The following is a 23,915-nucleotide window of genomic DNA, read 5'->3' on the forward strand; positions in this document are numbered from 1 at the left end:
TCAGATAGCGGCCAGCCACAAAGAAAGCGTTTTGCTGCTGCTTCCCGCACGTCTGCTCAGTCTTTTCTGTAATCATTGTGATTATTGAAGAGAGACAGCTTAGCACCTTGATCTAAGCTTAGTTTCACCTGGCACCCTGCCCTTATGTTTTTGTGTTTTCCCTTATCAAACATTTCATGGGTCTTCATGTGATCCTTACGCTTCATGCAACTTAGACAACTTTTGTGTGCTGATGTTGCATTGCAATGCTCAGTTGTGGGCTTGCTGTGCAGTCACAGCCCCTGCACTTGCACTTCATAGCCTCTCACTTACTAAAGGATCAGTTTTAAACTCGATGCTCCATTCTGATAAAGCAGCTTCAATAAATACGAGTACAGAAGCCATCATCCCGTCACAGCTTCCTGGATGGTTTGCTGTGTCCTTTGCCAAGGGAGATCCCTGCTTCACAAATCTGCTCTGATAGCAATCCTGTTTTTCTTCCCTGCAACAAAAGCAGCTTTTGTTTCTGGTCATTTTTTTTCTGATCCCTTTAACAATTTAACAATTTTGAACTCAATTATGCATATAGATAATATTAGAAACAAGAAATTGGCTTTGATTTTTCATTTCGCTTTAGCCCTTGAGAGATTACAAGAGGATCCTCAAAAGGTTTCTGACCTCTCCGCTCCTTCTGACCTTCCTTGTGACCTTAGGAGGAGGTACGACTGTTTACTAGGGTGGATAGTGATAGGACAAGGGGGAATGGTTTTAAGCTCAGATGGGAGGTTTAGGTTAGATATCAGGAGGAAGTTTTTCACACAGAGGGTGGTGCTGCACTGGAACAGGTTGCCCAAGGAGGCTGTGGATGCCCCATCCCTGCAGGCATTCAAGGCCAGGCTGGATGTGGCTCTGGGCAGCCTGGTCTGGTGGTTGGCGACCCTGCACATAGCAGGGGGGTTGAAACCAGATGATCATTGTGGTTCTTTTCAACCCAGGCCATTCTATGAAAGAATCCACATTTACTCCATTATCAGCTATTCCAATTTCCTGAGGAAGTTTTCCATCCTACAAGCATTCTATATTTGTCACTCTTAAGTGCATAACCACACACTGACCACACTGAAACACTTAATTTTCCAGTAATTCAAATGGTTCTCAATCAGCTGTCTTGCTATGCTGTTTAATTGCAGCTTCGATGAATGTTAGTACAGGACTGTATTTCCTAATAAACTGATAAAATATTAAGTAGCTTAGTGCCAAGAACTAATTCTAGTGGGATTCAATTAGAAAGACATCTGTCCAATTCCTTACAACACAGACCTGTAGCCTTGGTTTTTATTTACCTGCAACATGGCTATTTAGTTTTGTTTTTACCTGGGAATGCTGGAATGCTACAACATTGACAGAATGCTCCTGATTTTATTCCTTTCTTCTGCTTTTATATATATGTGTGTGTGTGTGTATGTGTATGTATATATATATATATATATGTATGTATTGGCACAACCTCAGCTTTCTGTTGGACTTCTTTTTTTTTTGGTTGGGTTTTTTTTTTTTTTTTTTTTTTTTTTGAGCTTCCCCAGATTTCTCAAAGCTTATGGAAAATCCACATTAACAGCACTCAAGTCTCCTTTGCCAGCTCTTAAAATTCTTGGACACCAGCTATCTGGAGCTGCTGATTTAAAAAACGTCTTCCTTTAGTTGCTATGTTTAAGGCTTTCCTTAGTTATTGTCAGAGCTTTGTGATATTTGTTGTTTTTCTCCCCTCCTCATTCCCTTCTCCCCTCACCCCCCCAAAAAAAACCCACCCAACAAGTAGAACAGCAATTTATATAAAATTTGTGCATTCTCTGCCATACATTAGCTAAGAAAAGAATAAAAATTATTCCTTCCAGCTTCTTCACACAGGTAAGTAAATATCCATTATCAAAATAACTTTTTGATTGCCTTCTCTCAGCAGTTCTTAGCTCCCAGTTCACGTGTTGTACTGTGCCTATTTCTCTTCTAGTAAAACCCATTAAATTGAAGTTATACTTCCAAATCAATAATTCAGTTGCTCCTGTTAATTAACTATTTAGGAGTTGGGAGTAGTTTTCTTGCCATCAGTCGTGGTCCTCTGCTTAATTTTAGCTTGAACATCTCTAATTTGTGATGCCATCCTATTTTTTAGCTGTTTGTTGCCATTGAATTTAATCTTGCCAGGTTTTGCCTTGGAAGATTTTCCAGGTGACTGGGTCTAAATCATAGACTTTTATAAAAAAAAAAAAGATGTTCCAGTATTCTACAAATCTAAATCCCTTTAGTCTAGACATCTGCTGACCTTCTGTCTTCCTTTGCTCATGTGACAGAAAGAATCTTTGAGGAGACTTCCTATACGTCCGACCCAGAGCTAGGGTGGTCACAGCTCTAGTGTGTGTCCACCTACACAACTGAACAAGCAGCATGTGCTGGCTCTCAGCACACTCTGAAGGACTACAGCGACTGCTATTGAAGCAAACGTTTGTGCTGCCTTCTGGTAAGTGCTGATCTCTGAAGTCCAACTTCACTTTTGAGTGGTTCAAAGGACAGACATACTCGGCAGGTTCTGTAGATTGGCTTGTTAACGCCACTGCTCCTGTGGTTTAGATTTATTCTAATGTCATGCCCCTTCTGACAGCGTGCACAGTAGCTTCCTTAAATTTGCTGTGTTGTTTTTCATAGTGATGATATGATGCTGGCAGCTCACTAGAGACAGGGCCTGGATTACACCTGCCTAATCCTGTAGTCTTCACTTTCAGTGGTGATAAACACATTGCCAAAATATATTCATATTTACTTTGAAAATCATAGAATGGTTTAGGTTGGAAGGGACCTTTAAAATCATATAGTTCCAACCCCCTGCTATAGGCAGGGACAACTCCCTCTAGACCAGGTTGCTCACAGCCCCATCCAGTCTGGCCTTGAGCGCTGGTGAAAGCATGGATCTGGCTATGGCTTTGTCCTGAATGTCCCCCTGCCCATACCCCTATAATGGGGTGGATCAGCAGGAACGTGCAGTGTGCAATAGGGAGAATACCTCCTTTCAAGTTAACTTCTTTTCTCTTGCTAATCCCCTGGTTACTGTTTAAGCTGGGTGATCATTGTCTTAAACAAACTTTGTTATTGTCAGATTCCCCTTAGCGTTATCAGCTTTTGGACAAACAACCTCTCAGAAGGGCCAGATTTGGGTATCTGTTCACACGCACTATTGACACTTGCATTCCTGCCATGCCATCTGTTGTTATCCAGGCCACGCTACCACGAGGCAGGGAGCCATGCAGTTCCTGTACAAAACCCCCTAGCACCCAGTTCAGTAAAAGCAGATCTAGTGGACACAAACAAAACTGCTGATTCTGCACCCAGTTTTCATTTTAGAAATCTCCAGAGAAGACTTAGTGTGCAGAAAGGTTAATCAAGTATGAAAACAATATTCCAAACAACACAGTTCTTTTCAATTCTGCTTCTGCTACTTCAGGCTCTACTATTTGGCACTGCTTGTCACGATCTAAGACCCTGAAAAAACAGACCATGCAGGAGGACTGCAGTGGTTTGCAGCACAACATGAAGAGCTGCACCTATTTACCTTACTCTGACGTGACCTCAGCAAGCTGCTCTAACTGAACTGGAAGTGGCTTCCATCACAGGTGTTGATTTGCTGCTTTTCTGCAGGTTCTGTACTCGGAAGACTGAGGAATTAGCACTGTGTATACAAGCTCCCACAGTGCATTTTGTGCTAATAAAGTACTGTAGCAGTTGTCTTTCATCCTGATGTCTGTGGAAAGCTACCAATGGCAGGGGATTTACCTGGTTAATGTGAGTCTTTGAGGAAAAAAACATTGTAGTAACTATGTTTACTAATATATATAGCACTCATACATTTTGCTGGTGATGTCTCCTGTTATGAAGTCACCGATTACAGTTTTTTCTCTCAAAGACCAGTTTAATCTAATTTAATTCTTTGTCGAGACAGAGTAGGAGGGAATAGTTTCACAGTTCTTGTGCTGCCTTGCTGTCACAGAGCAGGGATAATGTAAGGAATGATTTTGACCTCACATTGCATTATGATTCAAGGGCTGATATCAAATGCATTGCTGCATCATGTTTTCTATGTTGATTTTTTTTCCTCTAAAGTGTTTTCTTCCTCATCACTTCAAGATTAGTTTCCTTCCTGCAATATTCTTGAGCCACCTGGTCTTCAGATGATGAATGTTCACAAGCACCAGGAAAAAAACTGTAAGTCCTTGCTATAGATGACAAAAGGGGAAATCATCATCTTGATGGTCCAAGACTGTTAAATCAGGAGACTGGTTGCATCTCACATTTTTATTGAGGTTATGTTCCATTGTGAGGCTGAGTTCTGTGGGACTTGTGAAGAGATGCCCTTCCCAGCCCTCCCATCTGTAAGGGAAAACAAAAGGCAGTACAGTAACGCATCTTCCATTGTGGCCTGACCCTGTGTGAATTAACAAAGGTAAATTACTCAAAAACTGTCAGAAACAAGAGTAATAACATAAAACCTAGGATGTGGAACAAAATGGGATACTTTGGTCTTGGAGTTGTTCTTTAGAAACAGGAATTAGTAGCTACTGAGGAAATCATTGCGCTGTGATTGTTCAGAACAGATGGTCAGATCCACAACGTAACATGAAAGTGATCCAAGAGGCATCAAAGATTAAGAAGTTTTGGTTTCAAAGGGCTTGCTAACTTCTCAGAAAGCTAATGTGGCAGAGTGGCAGCTGCAGCCTACTGCTTAGACATTATAAGGTTGTGACTGGGGCAGGAACAACTGAAGAGTTTATAATGTTCCATAGAAGAATCAGTTCTGCTGAGAACTTAAGGTAGACAAAGGGAAGTCTATTGAACATGTCCTCAACCTAAATACACAGCAGAAGTTCCTGATCGCCTTATAATGAAAATGTAGGCTGTACATTTCCTTTCATATTGGTGTGTTAAACATCATCATTACAAACAAAGAATATAGTTTGTTGGTGTCCCAGGAAATGTACTATTAAAAGTACTAGAATGTAAAATAATAATAATTTAAAAAAAAAAAATGATACTTTCCCTTGCAGCAGAAGCTTAAATTGTTTTGAAAGCAGCTATACTTGGGTGCACGTGACTGCAGAATCATAGAGTGGTTTGAGTTAGAAGGAACATTAAAGACCATATAGTTCTATCCCCCTGCCATGGGCAGGGCTGCCAAGATCCCACCACATCAGACTGCCCAGGGTCCCATCCAACCTGGCCTTAAGTGCCTCCAGGGACGGGTCATCCACAGCTTCTGTGTGGGCCTGTGCCAGTGCCTCACCACTCTCTGAGTAAAGAATTTCCTCGTATGTCCCTTCTTGTACTTTAAAACCATTCCCCCTTGTCCTTTTACTATATGCCTGTAACAATCAGAAAGATCAACTTGTTAGAATAGTAGTAATACAAGAGCTGTAAACGACAAATGTACAACTGCAATAGAAATGCATTATAGAGGATGGAAAAAGGACTGCTCACCTGCTTCCAAAGACATAAGCTCACAGGGGAAAACTCCACAAAGGAGAAGCCTCCAGAAAAAGATCCTTCCCCACTGGCAGTCAGCCCTTAAATGGTGTCTAAGAGAGGTGCAGTCAGGCTCCACCCCTTCCAGTCACACAGCTGAATTGCCTTCACCTGTGCTCCCAGGGCTGACCAGGTCCTTTCCCCAGGTGATCGATCAGTGGTTCAGGCCCTTACTCGACAGTTGCCATGCAGTGCCTAAGTAAAAAGTCCTTCTCCATAGGGATGATCTCAGTGAGCTTTTCTCTGTCAGTACACATATCTGAGATTGCCCTGTCCCACCTGCACCACCTTGCACTTGGCTTTCTTGAACCTCATGAAATTCAGATGGACCCACTTTTCCAGCTAGTCGAGGTCCCTGTGGGTGGTTTCCCTTCCTTCTGCCAATCACTCATCTGTTCCAAACAACCATTTCTATGTAGAGTAAAAACACTAGCAATAGGTTTTCTATCTGTGGAACAAGGGGAGCAGTATTACCTACCTGTAGAAAACTGAGGAATAGACAGCATAACATCAGAGGATGTTATGCAAAATTTGCTATGGTCAAGTATATTCAGTTTTTATGCAGCAAAAGTTAATTTTTGTCCTATACATAGAAGGGGGTTTTGAGTATTGCAGCCATCCTGCCTGCAAAGCATTAAATAAATATCAATACCTGCAGTTTTTTCAGCATTATGATCTCATGTTTTTATTTTAAGTATAAAATATTACAACATAATCTTTCAATAACTATGACTGAAGACAGTTCTGAGACCACCCAGCCTGTACTTATTTCTATCAATGGCTCTCTTTCCATAAACTTGCATCAGGTATATTTCCTTTTTGAGAGTCCCCGACGTGTTCAGAGGAAAAACTGTTTCAAATACACTCTTGTGTAATATTCCTGGTGTGAGGTAAAGCCAATCACTTTGTTCTGGCTGGCACAAATGTATATGCTAATGCCTATAGGGACTGCTTCTGTTTCCTGAAAAAAAACCCAAAACAAACCAACACACCTTTGATGCAGAAATTGAACTCTTTACTCTCTTCTATATATAAATTTCTTTTTCAGTGATGAATCCACTATTATTGATGTGCTTGTATACACTGCTAAGCTATTTATCACCTCAAAGCATAGCAGTAATTTGTCATACCAAGTAGCTCATAGTGAAGTCATCAAGGAAAGAAAGAAAAAGATCTCTCAGGTAGCTTGGGGCTTGGTACTGGTAGGCAGAATGAGTCCAGTTGCTCACTTCTTAGTTGTGATGATCTAGGGCAGTAGGGTTTGGAGGTTTGGGGGTGAGGGGGAGGCTGTGCTGCTTTCAGCTGAACCAGACTGCTGTAGCCTGTGGTCGCCAGTGACTTCTGAGCTGAGTTTGTGGGCTTGCTCAGTTTTAAGCATGGCTTCAAATCTCTTAGATATATCACTATATCCAGTGATATAGGGTCCTGCTGGTCCATTCAGCAGGCACCTCTAGGATACAAGACAGAAGTTCAAGCACCATCATTGTGTGCCCCGGTGGCGCAGTGGTAGGAATGCCATGTTGCAACACCGGGGCCCGGGTTCGAATCCCCCTGTGGCGCAAGTGGTAGAAGTGCCGCTCTGCTACACAGGAGGCTTGAATCCCGGGGGTTGGACTCGATGATCTCTAAAGTCCCTTCCAATCCGCACGAGACTATGACTATGATACTATGATGATAATATGTTGTTTCAGTAAGAACCTTACTGTCTGTAGCTTGTAGGAAATCACTTGTTTTGTTGCCTCCTCCAGCCACCCCTCACTCAGCACAAATGGCACTTTCATACCACCCTCATCACAGCTTTGTCAGGTTGTGCTCATCTTTATTGTTACGGCACTTTCACAAATGCTGTTTGCAATTCAACACGCAACTTTTCAACACAAACAAACAAAAGCAATATTAAAGTACACAAGGCTAAAAAATAATTTCAAAAGCAATCGAAGATATGGGGTTTCTTCTGAAAGTCAGCCACTGAGGGGACTCTAGCAACTCCATTTTAAGAACATCCATTTGCTCCCTTTTAAGTCCGAAAACAACTTACAGCAGTCATTTCATTCCTCAGAGGTCCACAGGGAATGACAGCTGTAGGTGTCTGGAGGTCTGGAGAAGTTCTGCCACTTTATGTGCAAAGAGAAGCTCAGGGGACCTGAGCTGTGATATATTCCTTTGAACGCCCTGTGTGTGGCTTTCGTGTTGTCTGCAAATCATTTTAATGAAACTCTTGGATTAGAAAAACGAGGAGGAGGCCAGAGCGTATGGTGTCTGTCTGTCTAAACTTGCTGTATTACATGATACACATTATGAACTGCCACTAAAAAAAAAAAAAATACAGCCTGCCCAGTGTATCAACTGCCGTATTTATACTCAGCTATTTTAATACCCCAGTTAAGGTGCAGCTTTCCTTACTTGTCTCTGGGGCCAGTTCCACTGGCGGCACGTGAATCAAAAGCCTTTCACCATTTTTGAAGTGGCTGAAAACAACACATGGCTTGAAAATAAAACTGCCTTTCCTTCCGCCCTTTTTGCGGGGGGGTAACTTAAAAAGAGAGGGGCATTTACATTTCCAATATTCAGCCTACTTCACTCTTTGTAGCCTGGCACATATGCAGGAGAATATTTATTAAGTTATGAATTACCCTATTATCCCAGGTGCCCTGCAAAGGCAAATGCAGTCACCTCCCTGCTCTGCCGAACACTCAGGCTATTGAACTTCAGTCTGGGTAGGGAGCACGGCAGCTCAGCCTCATGCACTGGCAAGTCCAGGTCCAATGGTGCCTCTGCTATCAAATTGTCCCGTGGTATCCTGAGCTGATGGCATACTGGGACAGAAGCCAGAAGGCTTTTTGTTGTTGTTGTTCCGTTTTCTTTCTTCAATTGGTTTTAAGGCTGCTCGTTTGACAGGCAGACAAATATTTGGCAGCTGGGCTAACTGAAACATAGAAAGAGGCTCTTTGAACACTGTGTAAGATATCTGTAGCAGATGAATGGCTAAAATAAAGTATAATATTCAATGTATAGTTCATTTTTAAACACGGTCATTTTCTACCGCTGTTTTTGTCTTTGCTCCAGAGGAGGAATTTGTAAACATAGGTAAGAGTGGTGGGAAAAAGAACAAGACAAGTCAAATGTGAAGCATCCACTTAAGCTGTATTGAATTCACAAATAGTTGTGGTGTGCTGTAAAGCAGTTTTTTCGTTTTCTTTGCTGCAGAGAATAAAACTGGGTGCCTGTGTTTGTATTATAATCATAGAAGGTAAAAATAGAGAGCTTAAAGAAACTGGATCATGAGTACTGAAATGATTTGCATTTGAGTTCTCTGATAAGTGAAATGCAGTGCAGGTCACATTATAAAGGTCCAGAACTTCAGAAGAAGCCTCAGAGGAAAGAGAAGCAAATGACACAAGCTATATAAAGGTGAAATAAATAACCATCGCTGCTTAATTAGCAAATGTGCTTAATAGCAATGATCCCACCTCCACCCTGCCAGAAAAAAAGTAAAACATAAAGCACTACTTCCATCCTCTCTTTTTTCTTTTCTCATTCTTCCTAGGAATTGTTCATTACAATTGCATGCTGCCCGTGCTTCCATCCATTTTTCTTGCCTTTAGATCCAATTGCTAAAGGATCTGTCAGATCTTAGAGCTTCACAGAGCTCAAGAGAGCACACGGAAGTTGCTTTTCATCATGGACAAAAGTATATGATTTTGATCTAAAACCACTTCAGTACTCCCTACTACTGGCTGTTGTGAAGACTGAGTTCAAATTAGATAAATCTAGATAAAATTCTGGAATCACAGAATCATACAGGTTGGAAGAAACTACTAAGCAGAACATCCAGTCCAACTGTCAGCCAACCCCTACAGTGCCCACTAACTATATCCCTCAGTGCCACATCTCCATGGTTCTTGAATGCCTGCAGGGACAGTGACTCCACCACTCCCTGGGCAGCCTGTGCCAATGCCTCAGCACTCTTTCTGAGAAGAAACATTTCCTAATATGCAACCTGAACCTTTCCTGGTGCAACTTGAGGTTATTACATCTCGTCCTGTTGCTGTTATCAGCATGAGGAGGCTGATACCCTCCTTGCCACAACCTCCTTTCAAGTCGTGGTAGAGAGATACAAAGCCTCCCTTTAGTGTTCTCCTCTCCAGACTAAACAGCCCAGTTCCCTGCGCTGCATCAACTATATCAAACTTAGCTGATGGTAAGACATGAGAGATCTGGCATTTACCAATTGGGACAAATGAGGCTTTATTCCTTCTGAAAAGCACAGCCCAGATGCTGCAGCCAGTCTTGCTGGAGGAGGTCTGGCCCACTCTTAGTATCACTTTTACACTGAACAGAGCACACTGGCTGGCAGATGGCTGGAGGGCAGAGCCCACGGGTACACTGCAGTACCAGTGATGCTGCATTATCTGAACCCATGCAATACTGAGCCCCATACTTCCAAATCTGCAAGACCCTACAGAGCTGATCAGGACAAGAATGCTTGTCCAGCCTTTCAAGCTCATTATATCTTCATATATACCCTGCTGAGGCATTTAGTGCACAGATTGAAAAACTGTTGTTCCATTTTATGTTTTGCATCATGGCAAACACTGCTATCAGCACCCTCCTTCCACCAAAAGCAATAATAAAACAGAAAAAAATTCTCCAACCTTCTTTGACCTCTGCCTCCCAAACTGAAAGTGAAAGGATCATCAGTACTGGTTTAATAAATATATCATGCTCAGTAATTACAAAAAGAAGTTGATAAACTACAATTACCTGGTTGTAGCACTTTCTCCAGGTCTTCAATTGAACCTATGTTTAGGTTCATCAGCTGCTGGCAGTCAGCTTCAGGAATGCAGAAAATAAACCAGGGGTGAGGAGCCCTTAAGATTTATCCTGACGTACAACCATAAGTGTGGTTTGAATTTGCAACAATCCTATGTGAAGTAAGCAGTTGGACTCAATGATCCTCGTGGATGACTGTCCCACTCTACTCTGCCCTCATGAGGGCCCATCTGGAGTACTGCACTCAGGCCCGGGGCCCCCAGCACAAGAAGGATGTGGAGCTGTTGCAGCAGGTTCAGAGCAGGGCCATGATGAGGATCAGAGGACTGGACAACCTCTCCTATGAAAACAGGCTGAGAGAGATGGGCTTGTTCAGTCTGGAGATGAGGAGGATCCAAGGAGAACTTATTGTATCTTTCTAGTATTTAAAAGGAGATTCTGAACAGGAGGGAGACCACTTTTTTACTTGGGCATATAGTAAAAGGACACAGGAAAATGATTTTGAAGTACAAGAGGGGAGATTTAAATTAGATATTAGGAAGAAATTATTTACTCAGAGACTGGTGAGGCACTGGCCCATAGAGAAGCTGTGGGAGCCCCACCCCTGGAGGTGCCCAAGGCCAGGTTGGATGGGGCCCTGGGCAGCTTGGTGTGGTGTTGGCCCACAGATCCCAAACACATCTCTTCAGCTCTGAGCAGAACAGAATAATCACATGTGTTGATCTTCTGGAGGAGCTCAAAATGCCCTCCACGGTGCAGCCCAAGATGCTGTTGGCCTCCTTCGCCACAAGGGCGCATTGCTAGTTCACGTTCAACTTGGGATCTGGAACTCTGGGTCCTTTCCTGCACATCTGCTTCCTGGACAATTGGCCCTGAGCCTGTAATGGTGTCTAGGTCTCTTTTTGCTCAGTTGCTGGACTTCACATTTCCCTTTGCTGATCCCCATTGATGGATTTCTCCAGCCTGGCCAGACTCCACTGAATAGCAGCAAAACCATTTGCTTAATCAACCACTTCAACCCATTCAGTATCACCTGCAGACTTGCTGATGGTACTCACTCTCCAGTCATCCACATTACTAACAGAGATTTTAAACTGTACTATCCCCAGGATTAGCATTCAGCGTACACCACTGGTGAGTGACCTCCAGCTGGACTCCATAAATCCATGCTGACTACACCTGATTACTTTCTTGTCCTTCATGTGCTTGGAATTGTTCCCAGGATCAGTTGTTTCACAACATCACTTCCTGAAGTGAACTATCTTATAGGTTTCCTAGGTCCTCATTATTGATGATCTGCAGTTAGCAGTGACATTACTCTCTGCGAGTCTGGCAGAGCCTCTCTCACCTGCCGTGTCCTTTCAAGATTGGCATGGCCTAACAGTGACATCAGCCAGATCCCTTGGCACATGTGTATGCACTCAAGGCCCATGGACTTGTGTGTGACATTTGAATGTTCCCTAACCTGTTCCTTCCTACACCAAGTGATCCTTGCTCTGTATTTCCCATTGGTCCCAGTGGTACCTAAGATTCCTTAATGCAGGTCTTTGCATTAAGAACTGAAGTGAAGAAACAATAGGTGAATACCTTGTCCTTCTCCCAGGGTTTTATTTCTTTTTTCTTTCTATTTTTTGTCACCAGCTCCCTTGCCCTAGTCACCAGTGGGCCCAGATTCAACCTACTGTTCCTTTTGCTGTTGATGTATCTATAAAAACCTTCCCGTTGCTCTTCACAAACCTCACCAGATTCAACCCAAGATGGGCTTTCGCTTCTCTAACCCAGCTCTGCATGCTCTAACAGATCCTTCTATTCCTTCTGGGAAAACCCCATTATTAAAAAAGAAATAAAGCATCCCCACTGTTATGACATCACATTACAAAGTACCCATATATTAAGTAGCATGCGAGTTCTTAGTCTATCCCGAAAGAAAATCCACTGCAGCTTAAAGTTAATGTGAGATGCACCCATGGCTTCATCAGACAATTTATTTTACGTGCCCTCGGCTAAATCATTTTAAAGAGGAATTGGCTCATTATAACAACTCCTGTAAGATAGTGACTGTTCATCATCAAGAGAAGTTATGCAACATGTGAAACAAGTTCTGGTTTTATAGCATGATTATTTTGACAGGAAAAACAAAGAAAATTACAACATAGTTCTAGAAGCCATTTCACAACTCTTTTAGGAGGGACAGGAAAGAAAGAAACAGTTAAGCTTAGCTCTGCTTTTCAAAGCATGAATTTCAAGGAAAAACCCAAACACCATAAAGACCTATAGAATCATCTCAAATGTACATAGTTGCTCCTTCCCAGGATTTCACAGGGCTGAGAACAGATGCATGTCAGAAACCAGGAAAATGGCTCAATGCCTTTGGGATTTTTTCTTTTTTCTTTCTTTCTTTTTCTTCCCCTCCAGAATGGAAGAAATGGTGAGGAAAGGGAAAGAAAAACAATTGGACCCAAACTTCACTCTTGCTCTCTTATGAAGTATAGTTTCTGAGAATGACAGTATCTGCTATAGCAGACAGATTTTTATAGTTCCAGCTAAGGGCCAAGATCTAGACAGATCTATAATGACTAGTTTTGATAAATGAAAAACCAGAGCTCTCTGTCTCTAGTATTGCCTAGAGCAGTTCCTCTCCCAGACACGTTACAACCAGATTAGGAAAGACATTAGATAAGAAACAGCGCAATCACAAGCAGAGGTTTGTACAACAACGTACATTTTAAGCACTAGCTAAGTATTATTATTACTTTAAGCAAATTTCCTTTTCAGTCTCTTTGGTATCTTATCTGGTACTGACCCACATATTAAGAAAAAAGAGTGATTTCTTGCACTCCTTCCCCAGTTTGAGGTTTCTGTATCTCTCTGTCAGCTCATATTATCTTTTTTTTTTTTAAAATCTATTCTATCTCCAAGATCTAGGAACTTTCTGTTCCACACAAGATGCTTTTGTGATCCTTCAGATACTGCAGTTTACAATATACCAGCTAGCGAGTTCCAACAAACACCCAGTAGCACGGAAAGACTGGAAACTTGGAAAAGAACAGCTTGTTAGGATGTTCATCATCTTGTCAAACAGAAGCTATTAAATGTAAGAAGGTCCCTCCTTTCAACAGGGAGATAAGGTATTTTACATTTTTCACTCTGGAAACAACATACTTACATCTGAGAACAGGAAAAGAATAGATGACTACAAACACTGGTACTCCGTATTCAGATATGAAAATCTCATATGCCCAGGCCTAGTTCATCTATCAAGATTAATCAAGAACTACATTTGTCTCATATGTGGAAATACCAGACAATATTATATACAAAACGCTATCCAGAAGCAGCACTCTTTTGTACTTGAAAACAATTTTTCTTTGTCCCCAGCTTTTCCTCTAAGTGATGGAGCTCACCAGAGATAACTAAAAAAGAGCCACTAAAAAAAAGTAAGCTATATATATTCTCACTAACACCTGGATCCTTGCCTCTCTATCCCCTCTGTAATTTAAAAACCAAATTCGTTCAATTTCTTTATTTATTTTCTTATAACAAAACATCCTTTTTTTTTTTTTTTTTTTAAATATAAAATATATCAAAGAAGCCACAGTCATTATTTTTGAAGAAAAAGTGGAGGGGAAAAAGATGAGAGTAACCTTGAGCTCTTTTAGAGGTTCCCCTTCAGGGCCCTGAGGCTGGGGAGCAGCTGGGCCGCGCTGAGGCGCTCCTCTACGTCAGCCTTCCAGCAGCAGCTGATGATGCTCTGAAGCCTTTGGCCCATTGGTGACTCGTGGAAGATGGCGGCCGACAAAGAAGGGCGCAAGTTGTAGGCTACCACAGCATAGAGCACGTACTGCCGCTCGCCCAGGTAGGGCTGCTCCCGCATGATGATCTGCCAGAGTGTGATGGCAAAGGAGTAGATGTCTGCTTTGGCAGTGACCCTCTCACCCTTGAGGAGCTCAGGCGCACGGTGGGTGTATGTGCCCCCTTGCTGGCAAACATGGTGGCTCTGGGACAAGCCTTCCTCCAGTCTCTGGGAGCAGCCAAAGTCTCCGATCTTGCATACTCCATGCTCAGTGATGAGGATATTGGCAGGCTTCAGGTCGAGGTGCACGATGCCCTGCGAGTGAAGGAAGGCTAAGCCAGTCACAATGTCACACGAGTAGCACACAGCCTCCTCCATGCTCAGAGCCTTCCTCCCACATCCTCCTTCTTCCTCCTCGCCCTGCCTCCACGCATCTTGAGTGCCATAGATGACATGGTGCAGGGTGATGTTGCCAACATATTCCATGATGATGGTGCCCAGGCTGTTCTGGCTGGCAGGGGCACACGTGCTGGCAGCCACCACACGCACCACATTATCATGCTGCAGTCGGGCTACGTTCAGCTCAGCCCAGAAGCTCTGTCGGGATGCCAGACGGTTTTTGCTGCTCTTCTTCACCTGCTTCACAGCCACAGTCACACCATGGTAGGTGGCCTTGTAGACAGCCCCAAAGCCTCCAGATCCCAAGGGCTGCAGAAGGCAGAGTCGGTCCCAGTCAATGGAGCACCAAGCCAAACGTGGGGGCAGGCGGCGTGTCCTGGGTGAGGGGGTCCCTCCTAGGAAGGCTTTTCCATCTTTGCCAGGGATAACTACAGGGCTGCTGCAAGGTCTCAAGTCTGCAGATGGGGAGAGCTCTAAAGGAAGAAAGCTATTAAAAGGAATAGGTGATGGCATAATAAGATGCCAGAAACAGTTAGGAGGACAAGAGACTGGAAGGCTTCCTTGTGGCATTTTCCAAAGGCTCTTTTATTCTCTCTGCACAATTTTCCCCTCCTACCCCCTAATGATCTGCATCTGTCTCAATGAGCTAACCCCATAATCAGGTTCATCTGAGAACATTCTTCTTCCACCCTTATGTAAATCTCCAGAAGGTAAAGGTCTATGGATTTAAAACTAAAACAGATTAGTGTGTGTGTATTTTGCATGATTTTTAATCACAGGAGATAAGAAAGATACTTTGCTCAATGAATATCTCTAGCAAAATGCCCTGGTAGTAAATAAAGTGAGTGCATTTTGCTGGGGTTGTAGGAAAATGATAATTGTCAGATGCATTAGAGAACCTGGGGTCATTCTCAGAGGACACAGCTGAGTAGTAACCACTAACATTTGATAGGCCTATGGCAGGCATAACTAAATGTAAAAGTGAGTTTAAAGGGACCTGCAACTTGTGTTTGACAGGAGGAGGTGTCAACAGAAGAATGAGAATGGGAAACCTGGATTATCACCCAGTGATGTGAAACAGATTGGCTAGGGGAGATTTAGATAAATAGGTGTTAATGTGTGGTAGGAGTTGCTATCAAGGTAGAGGTTGGAGAGAGGTCTCATAGGGGCAGGGTCCTGCTCTGACATCAGCTATGCTGGGACATCTGGGGGCAGTGGAGGACACCAACAAGGAACCTCTCTGCAGTTTTAAATATGCTGCAAAGCAACCAGTACAGACAACAGGTTGCAGCAGTGCTGGGGTTGTATACCTGTGTGGTGGCTCCACTTAAAATCTTCAGAAGAAGTGCATTCTCAGTAGGTGAGCTGTGATGATAACAGAAAGCTGCAATAAGTAAATCCATCTATACTGGAGATGGAAATGACAGCTGCTTCCCTTGAGAAACAACCACTGCAGGACGTCCTTGCCACACCTCCCAGCTACATTCAGCTCCACTGTCCCTGCTCAGAAGCAGGGTGCTGGGCTGGCAGCCCCACTCATCCCAGTGCCTTCCCCAGGAGAGCCCACACTGGGCACCCAGGAAGGCCTTCAGCTCTGCTGTTCCCATGTCGCTGCTATTCCCACAGCAATATAAGGAAAAAGGAAGCTGTGTGAACCAGTGCTTACCGGCAGGGAACTTCAGCATGTCTTGAGCTCTGGCTGCTGCAAGTGTCATTAAGAGCAAGCACGTAATAAGAACTTTTAGAAGTAAAAACAGCAAAGCATGCAGCCTGTGTCCTGAGGGCTGCAGCATGTGGCAGTGCCAATAACTTGTGGCAGGATCCTGATGTTCCAGGCTTCTATGAAACACTTTTACAGTAAAATGTACGTCTGATGCTGCAGTAGCTTCCCAGCCTCAGCTGTGCTTCAAGCTGAGGAGCACAGCATCACCCATGGGCATCTCATCTGTACTCCAGGAACTCCATCTGCCAGTGCTGTTAGCTACTACCACTGTTCATAGACTTGCAAAACAGAGCCTGTCCTGCAAACATCTTCAGGGATGGGGCACCCACCACCTCTCTGGGCAACATATTCCAGTGCCTCACCACCCTTATCGTAACAAACTTTTCACTTATATCCAGTCTAAATCTCTTTTCATTCTGCCTGAAATCATTTCCCTCTGTGCTATCACAACAGTTCCTGCTAAAGTGTCTGTCCCCTTTGTTCTTAAAGCATATGGTTAAATTCTTCTCCACAACCATTAGTTTATTTATTTGTGCATCTGCTCAGTGAAAAACACACCCCTTTTAGGCCTGTGTGTTCAGTGTCTTCTAAGAAGTGCTTTCCAGTATTAAGGTAGCACTGTTTCTATTAAATTCCTGCATTTATCTCCTAAGTACTTATTCTGCTCTGAAAACAACATGGCTCCTTAGCCTGTACCTTTGTGACTTCTGAGTTTTCTTTACCCTTTCTAAATCAAAGCTTTTTTTCCGCTTGCTGTCAGTCTCTGTGATCTCACTTTGGGGTTTGATGACAAACTGACGTTCCTTCTCACTTCTATCCTCATTTCACAGTGCAAGTGTTGCTTCCAGTCACACTTCATAGACCTCTTAACGGTATTCTGAGTTGCATGAAAGCAGTTCTGATAAAATCAATTGTGCAGGCGTAAGCGACATCATCATTTGAAGCCAGTCCATACACACAGCCTGCTCTGAGGATGGGCCACAGACGACTGTTTATTTTAACTGCAAGGACGAGCCAGAAGTGAATAGTTTGTATTTTGGAGTTATGGTTGCTTTGCAAATGACACCTTGTAGTAGCAAATGTAGACAAGTTTTCATTAAAGCGCTGAGAGGTAAACCTTAATGCCAAGAACAAGCGCATCCACGGGAGTTGCAATGCGATCTTACAGCCCTTCTTTAGAAAAGAGCCATAATAATAAACATTTTAAAAGGTTAAATCCTGGTTTATAAATAATAAGATCAAGTTTCAAACACACACTGCCAAACAGTCGCTCCATATTTTTTTATTTTCATCCCCAAAAGGTTACTGTGTTTCAGAGCAGCAAGCAGAGGCTCTCCCTGCTGCAATGCTCTGAGGTGTTACCTGGAGGCAGCTGGAGGAAAGCAGGGGGGGGTCTCATGGCCCATTCACTATGAACACAATTGGACCAGTGATTACAACTTGGAACCTGGTGCTGTGGGTTAATATCACAGTTGCAGAAGAGCACCCTTGAGACGAAATGGTCTAAATTTAGGTGTGAGGATGATAAAGGTGAAACTCTGGACCGCAGAACACTTTCAGGTGACACAGAGATGGGTGCCTCTCCCTGTGGGATTACTGCTGTATAAGGCAGGCACATCATGCAGTGCTTCCAGCCACATTGGCCAAGAGTGTTTTTGCAGTCCTGCCCCTGTAGCGCAGCTAACAAACAGCTTTGCTGGGTTGTGGGGTGATAACAAAGAGCATTGGTGGAATTTGAGAGTTGTAGGTCAGGGAATAGAAAACGGCTTCTGTGCTTAATGAGCAACGTGAATCAGCCACAGCAAAGGGCCAACGGGACAGCATTAGTGCTACGCAACCACTAGGTGATAGATGATTTCCCAGGCACAGCAGATGTAATGCTGATGCTTGGGACTGAACCCTTGCTGTTGCAGGTGATGTGTGGAAGGATCAGTGATCCCAGCATCCCACAAAACCCCTGACCACTGATAACACCCAGCTCCATGATCGTAATGATCGCTAGGCTGCAGCAGGACAGAATTCAGTGAGTTTGGCAAGTTAGTCTATGCTTACTTGTCCTCAGTGTTAGATAACTCCTGCTCCTACGTTACAGTTTAAAGGTTGCTCCTTTATCTTATGTCCCCTTAGTTGTACAGCATCTATACTTTATTTTCACTTTCAGTGTAAGTACTTGCGAGAGAAACTTAAGGATGTACCCATGACCACATGTGCAATCATTTAATAAAAAGGCAATAAGCCAGAGGTGAGCTTAAATTCAAAGGCTCTGCCAACAAGGACTCTTCTACTGAATATCTATCTAATGCTACACAGGGGTAGCTGAAAAACACCTTCCCCACAGGAGGCTGTGCACCCTGTAGATAAGCTGCTGCCTCTCGTAGATAAATCGAGGAATTGGAAGAAACTCTTCCAATGTGTCTGGGAAACCAAGCACTGTGTTAAGTGGGAGATACCTTTACCAATAGCGTGATTCACTTTGGACTTGAAAAATGCTGAAGTTCCATGCTTACATTTTTTGAAGTGAAACAAAATGTATTTCTCAACTTTGGAAAGTTTCCCCATGCATGCACACATGTACACACACACACACACACACCACACACACACTCTTTTGTATATATATATAGTATATATATTTGTATATATATATAGTATATATAATTATATATATATATAGTTAGTGTGCCCCGGTGGCGCAGTGGTTGGAATGCCGCGTTGCGACACCGGAGCCCAGGTTCGAATCCCCTGTGGCGCAAGTGGTAGAAGTGCCGCTCTGCTACACAGAGGCTCGAATCCCGGGGGTTGGACTCGATGATCTCTAAGGTCCCTTCCAACCCGCACGAGACTGTGATACTATGATACGATGATATATATACACAAAAGTTTAGGCAATATACTGATTTCAGATTAATCAGAAATTGTGATTAACAGGAGCTCAGGGGCACAGGTTTAGATTTCTCTGTCAAAAAAAAACCCCAAACATTCTGTATGTTAGGGTACACTTATTAAATGGAAGGAAAGAAGGGAAAGCAAAGGGAGAAAGTATAACAGATCTTTTTCTTCCATTCCTTTCTTCTACACCTTTCAAGCAAATCTGGACAAGAAGCAGTTGAAGACAGGTACCGCCTCTTCCTCCATCTGTAGAGCTGTTGACTCTTACCATGGCCAACTCTCTCAAGTCAGTTAGAAACCTGTGACACAGAAGTGACAAGTCAGTTCAGAGGCGACAGCTGGGAGTCGCAAGAAAGCAAAAGTGTCTGTATGACACAGTTAGTGACTCTGGAAAGATCCTCTCTTTCAGACTGGTGAACAGGAGAAAATCTAAAAATTAAAGAATTGGAAGAGCAGGGCATTAGTAATATACATTTTGAAGAGCAAGGAAATGCAAATTTGAAGCAGCTTAACAGCAAACGCTAATTCTTTTCCTTTCCTGGCAAACAATTCATGCTAGGAAAATGGCTACATGGAAAAAGAGCACTTTCTTCTGCAGCTTTCTGCAACTGTGGGTAGGCTGCTGGTTTCATGGTACTTCTTCACTCAGTGCATTAGTCAGACTTGTTAGCGAGGCTTCCACAGCAGTGTCACAGGCAGACAGGAGGTGTGTGGTATCAAAACAGTGAAGTTTCTCCTGGAAGCGTGTCAAGAGAGGCAACCCACACACTGTGCCTGGAACACATGCCACAGTCTCACAGTTTATCCTACGATCTATGACAACAAAAATAAATCACTTGCATTCATCTGAAGTGATGGAGAGAATCGCTCACCCATTTCTCCCACGAGACCCCCAAACTCACCTTCCAGCTTCTCAAAAGGGCAGCTTGATGGCAAATGCGACTGCTTGCTTCTATTAGAATCTGTCTTGTCACAGACACAGTAGCATCATCCAGTCTGTTCCTTGGTAAAATCATGAAAGGCAGAAACTTCTGCTCATTAGATTTGCTGCAAAACTGACATTTTACCAGTCATCAGTCAGGAACACAGTTACACCTTTGCAAAATCAGAATAACTACACCCAGGAAAACTGGATGTATGTAAAATCACTCCTTGCAATCCCAAGCATGCAGACCGAGATTATCTATTGAAATGCCAGGCATAAGTTATTCATTAACTAAAACCATTCTGTAATTTTATTGATATATTTTGTGGAGTTCACATATTTTTGTACAGCAAACATAACACTGTAGGCCACAAGAAGCTGCAGCACTATTGTTTAATAGCAGCAAGGTATATTTTATAATCAGGGTATGTGGACAATAAATAGTCTGTTTCTTTGGATGTGAATGTTTAAAATGAAGTTCTGCTGCAGCTTCATAATGTGATTGCTATTTTACAGAGCTTATACACAAAAATATATACGCAATCTTTTTGTCTATATTTTATACAAATACAACAGTAGTTTGTGAATACATTTTAAAGTACATATACATGATAAGCAACTCAATTTCCCATATCACAGGATAGCAAATTTTAAATGCAAGAAACATACACAAATTCTGTCTGGAATGCAGGGTTTTCTGTGTTCTTTTTTTTTTTTTTTTTTTTTTTTTCCCTCTGTTTTTGACTCAAAAATTTGATCATTCAAACATTTTAGCATTCGAGTCCAAACGATTTTCCCACTATCTATAAAATAGAATTTCAGCAATCCAAGCCAGGTTTGGGTGTGTCATCATTCCCCAATATACTCTTTCCCAGTTTTTGTCTAAATTCAGAAGCTTTTAGTAATATATAGTATGTTCTTCACTCCACACCATATAAAAAGCCCACGTTTAATTGTAACTAAATCATCTATTTTTTTTATCTTTTTTTTATGTGAATAAGAGCTGGGCTTGTCAGCGTTTAAATTTGCATGTCCAACATTTTAATTCTGCAAGTGCATATGAATACATTGTGGTGTTGTACAAAGTTCATTAATGACAAATTAAGTCACAGTATAAAAATATATCATACAACTATAGGTCTAGTATAGTCCTTTTTTTCTATGGGTAAAAATACATCTGAATGAGACAGGGAGGTTTGTAGCACCATGAGAGGAGTTGTATCCCAAGTTACATTAGCAGCATGATCCAATATAACAATATTGCAGGAGTGTTTCTGAGGAGATAAACATTCACTCTGGTTCAACTGTACCACTGAAGCTTATACTGAAAAGTGTTTACATATGATTAGCAATAGTTCTGTGTCACTTCCAGGGCTAGATAACTGTTATCAAAAGACACTGCCTTCCAACAAAGTAAGACACCCTTATTACATAAAGCTTTGGGACAATCCAAACACATTTTTGAACCACTGTGGCATTGTTTGTATGCTGAGTGTAATGCTAATGCCTATGGTTTTAATTGTACACTGGGAAGATGCAGAATGGGCAGCAAAGTCTATACAGTTTACTACATACCAGGTAAGTACATTTATTTCGGAGGCTTATCTATAGACTGAGAAGAATATAGGATGAGCTGCTAAACCAGTGTATGAGACAGACATAACGAAGGATGCAGCCCTGCTCCCCTTGACATTTACGGATGCAGGATCAGGCCCTTAGTTAACTTCAGACAGCAGCATAGCGTTGAGAGCATATGTTAAAAAAATCTGCATCAAATACTGCGTGTTAAATATTTTTGCAATAGTTACCACCCAGAACTCCAGAGGACACAATTTACAATTGGTGAGTGAGGACAAACTCTTTTTCTTTTTTCTTTTTCTTTTTTCCTTTTTTTTTTTCTTTTTTTCTTTTTTTTTTTTCTTTTTTTTTGGACTGGTATTCAAAATGGCAGTAGAAGACAGTGTAGTTTGAAACATGTAAACCTAGTAAAAACCATTGTAAAACCCTTAAGAAAGACACACTGGTTCTGTGCAATATAGCAAATTGATAAGAAAACACTGTAAAAATGTACCTGTTTAAAATTACAATGTCTACCATTTTGTACACAAAGCATTATACCAAAGGCCTACATATATGTCATCTAATGGCACTTGAAACAAATTATAATAAAAAGGTTTTATAATAAAAAGCATAACCTGTAAGAAACTTTCTTAAAAGGTTTAGGTTTTTCTTTTGAAAGTGCTATATCTTGTAATATGTGTAACATAGAGGTTGACCAAGCTTTATTTTAAAAAATATTGGCCTATAATACATGTTTAGCTCACTAGGCAAATGATCCTGAAAATATGTACTCTTAACATTCATTATTAGCTTAATAAAGCAATCAGCTCTGGCTCATGTTTCAGTCAGTATATGGTTTTAAAAAACCGCTACTGCCAAATTAACAATAAATCACTCTATTCCACAATTTACTACTAAATTAAGCACAAGCAACAAGTACACAAAAAATTTTTTTTTTAAAAAAAACAAAAACAAAAAAACACAACAAAACAGAACAAAAAGAAGGAAAAAAAAAAGAAAAACAACAACAAAAAACCAACAAACCTCGCTAGAAGTTTCCAAGTTGCACAAAGAGTGGTGCACAATCAGCCAGCCCTCCCCACCCCCCCTCCAAAAACCAATCTGAAACCTAGAAAACAGGGTTTAAAAAACCAATTTTTTAATAGTGGCCAATACTGACTCTGCCTAAATAATATCCAAAAGCACTAATGTGTTAATATTGCTTACAGTGTCACATCTGCTTCCATACTGTCCTACATCCTAGCTCAGCGGCACAGGCCCAGCGCAGCTGCTGGCTGCAGCCCTGACTGAATGAGGTTCAATACCTTGTCTGAGGTCCCTGCTCCTCCACTGAAATGTACGTCTATCTCTTAAGTGAAATGTCAACCCTTCTCGGGAAGCTAAGGCACTAACGAAGTAGTAAGGACTCCGGCTAAGTACTAAGAACTGGGTGTTGGCCAAGTGTTTGTTGGGGTTTTTTAATCGAGTCTGATCAGCAGCTGGGACTGATAAGCAGGTGGCGCTGTCCTGTGCTGAGTGTCAGATGTGCCACATTGAGTCACCTCCGCGAGCAGCCTGGACAAGTTATCTGGTAGTGGCCGAGGAGACTGAACTTATTTGTGACACTCAACCAAGGAACTCCCTCCAGGCCATCCAAAAACTGCTCACAGAGATGAAGCTCCCAAGGCCTGTGTGCCAGGAAGAAGAGCGCGGCCTACCCACTCCACAGCGGCTGCCAGAGCTGAGCATCACGGCACCCCTCTGCTCACAAGGGAACAGAGCTCACAGGAGCAAGGGAGGCCGTCTCTCTTCATCCCCAATGGTCTGAAAAGACTCAGAAGAAAGCCAAGTTGTCCCTACGTGCATTGTGATTGCTGATTTCTAACCAGAAATACATTCTGTGGTGTTCACCTTGTGCTCTGTTCACCTGTGTTTTTCTTTCTTTTAGAAAGGTGATGAGAAGAAAAAAATAAAAAATAATAAAAAAAGCAATATTGAACAAATCATTCAACTAAAGATGTAAGTAAGCAAGCGATCTGTTTCATAGAAACCAGAGGAAGCAGTCATGAAGCAGAGCTAAAAGCCCACTTTGAGATAGCAAGCTCCTAAACCCAAAATCTAGGAGCAGTTTGTAGAATTTCAAAAGGTATTTTCCTTATTAATACATCCTTATTTTAATGCCTTTGGAACACGAACACGTTTATAAAAATGTTATCTTTCAGTAATAAAATTTAAATACATATATGTATAAAATAGTAAAACTACACCTGCATATTGCTCCTGGGATTAAAAAAAAACAAGTAGGAGCT

At 42.2% G+C, this 23,915-nt stretch overlaps 1 protein-coding gene and 1 long non-coding RNA gene across 3 annotated transcripts; one reads left to right on the forward strand and one right to left on the reverse strand.

Annotated features, from left to right (window-relative positions):
• LOC107310163 lies at positions 1-23,568 on the forward strand. 2 transcript variants are annotated; one of them, XR_004306225.1, is made up of 3 exons: positions 1-698; positions 2,328-2,494; positions 19,319-23,568. It is a non-coding gene; the product is annotated as an uncharacterized LOC107310163 (long non-coding RNA). The 2 variants fall into 2 exon arrangements; XR_001553497.2 differs by lacking the exon at positions 19,319-23,568 and adding an exon at positions 4,129-5,037 and having other exon boundaries at positions 10-698.
• Positions 13,217-18,788, reverse strand: MOS (MOS proto-oncogene, serine/threonine kinase). Its single transcript, XM_015855594.2, has one exon. The coding sequence runs from the start codon at positions 15,077-15,079 to the stop codon at positions 13,973-13,975; it is 1,107 nt and encodes a 368-aa protein (XP_015711080.1). The 5' UTR covers positions 15,080-18,788; the 3' UTR covers positions 13,217-13,972.
• Positions 23,569-23,915: the final 347 nt, after the last annotated feature.

This window comes from Coturnix japonica, chromosome 2, assembly GCF_001577835.2.
Source record: "Coturnix japonica isolate 7356 chromosome 2, Coturnix japonica 2.1, whole genome shotgun sequence".
NCBI classification, from domain to species: domain Eukaryota; kingdom Metazoa; phylum Chordata; class Aves; order Galliformes; family Phasianidae; genus Coturnix; species Coturnix japonica.

Excerpts from the sequence above, each read along its gene's own strand:
- MOS (XM_015855594.2), bottom strand. The coding sequence starts at position 15,079 with ATGCCACAAGGAAGCCTTCCAGTCTCTTGTCCTCCTAACTGTTTCTGG.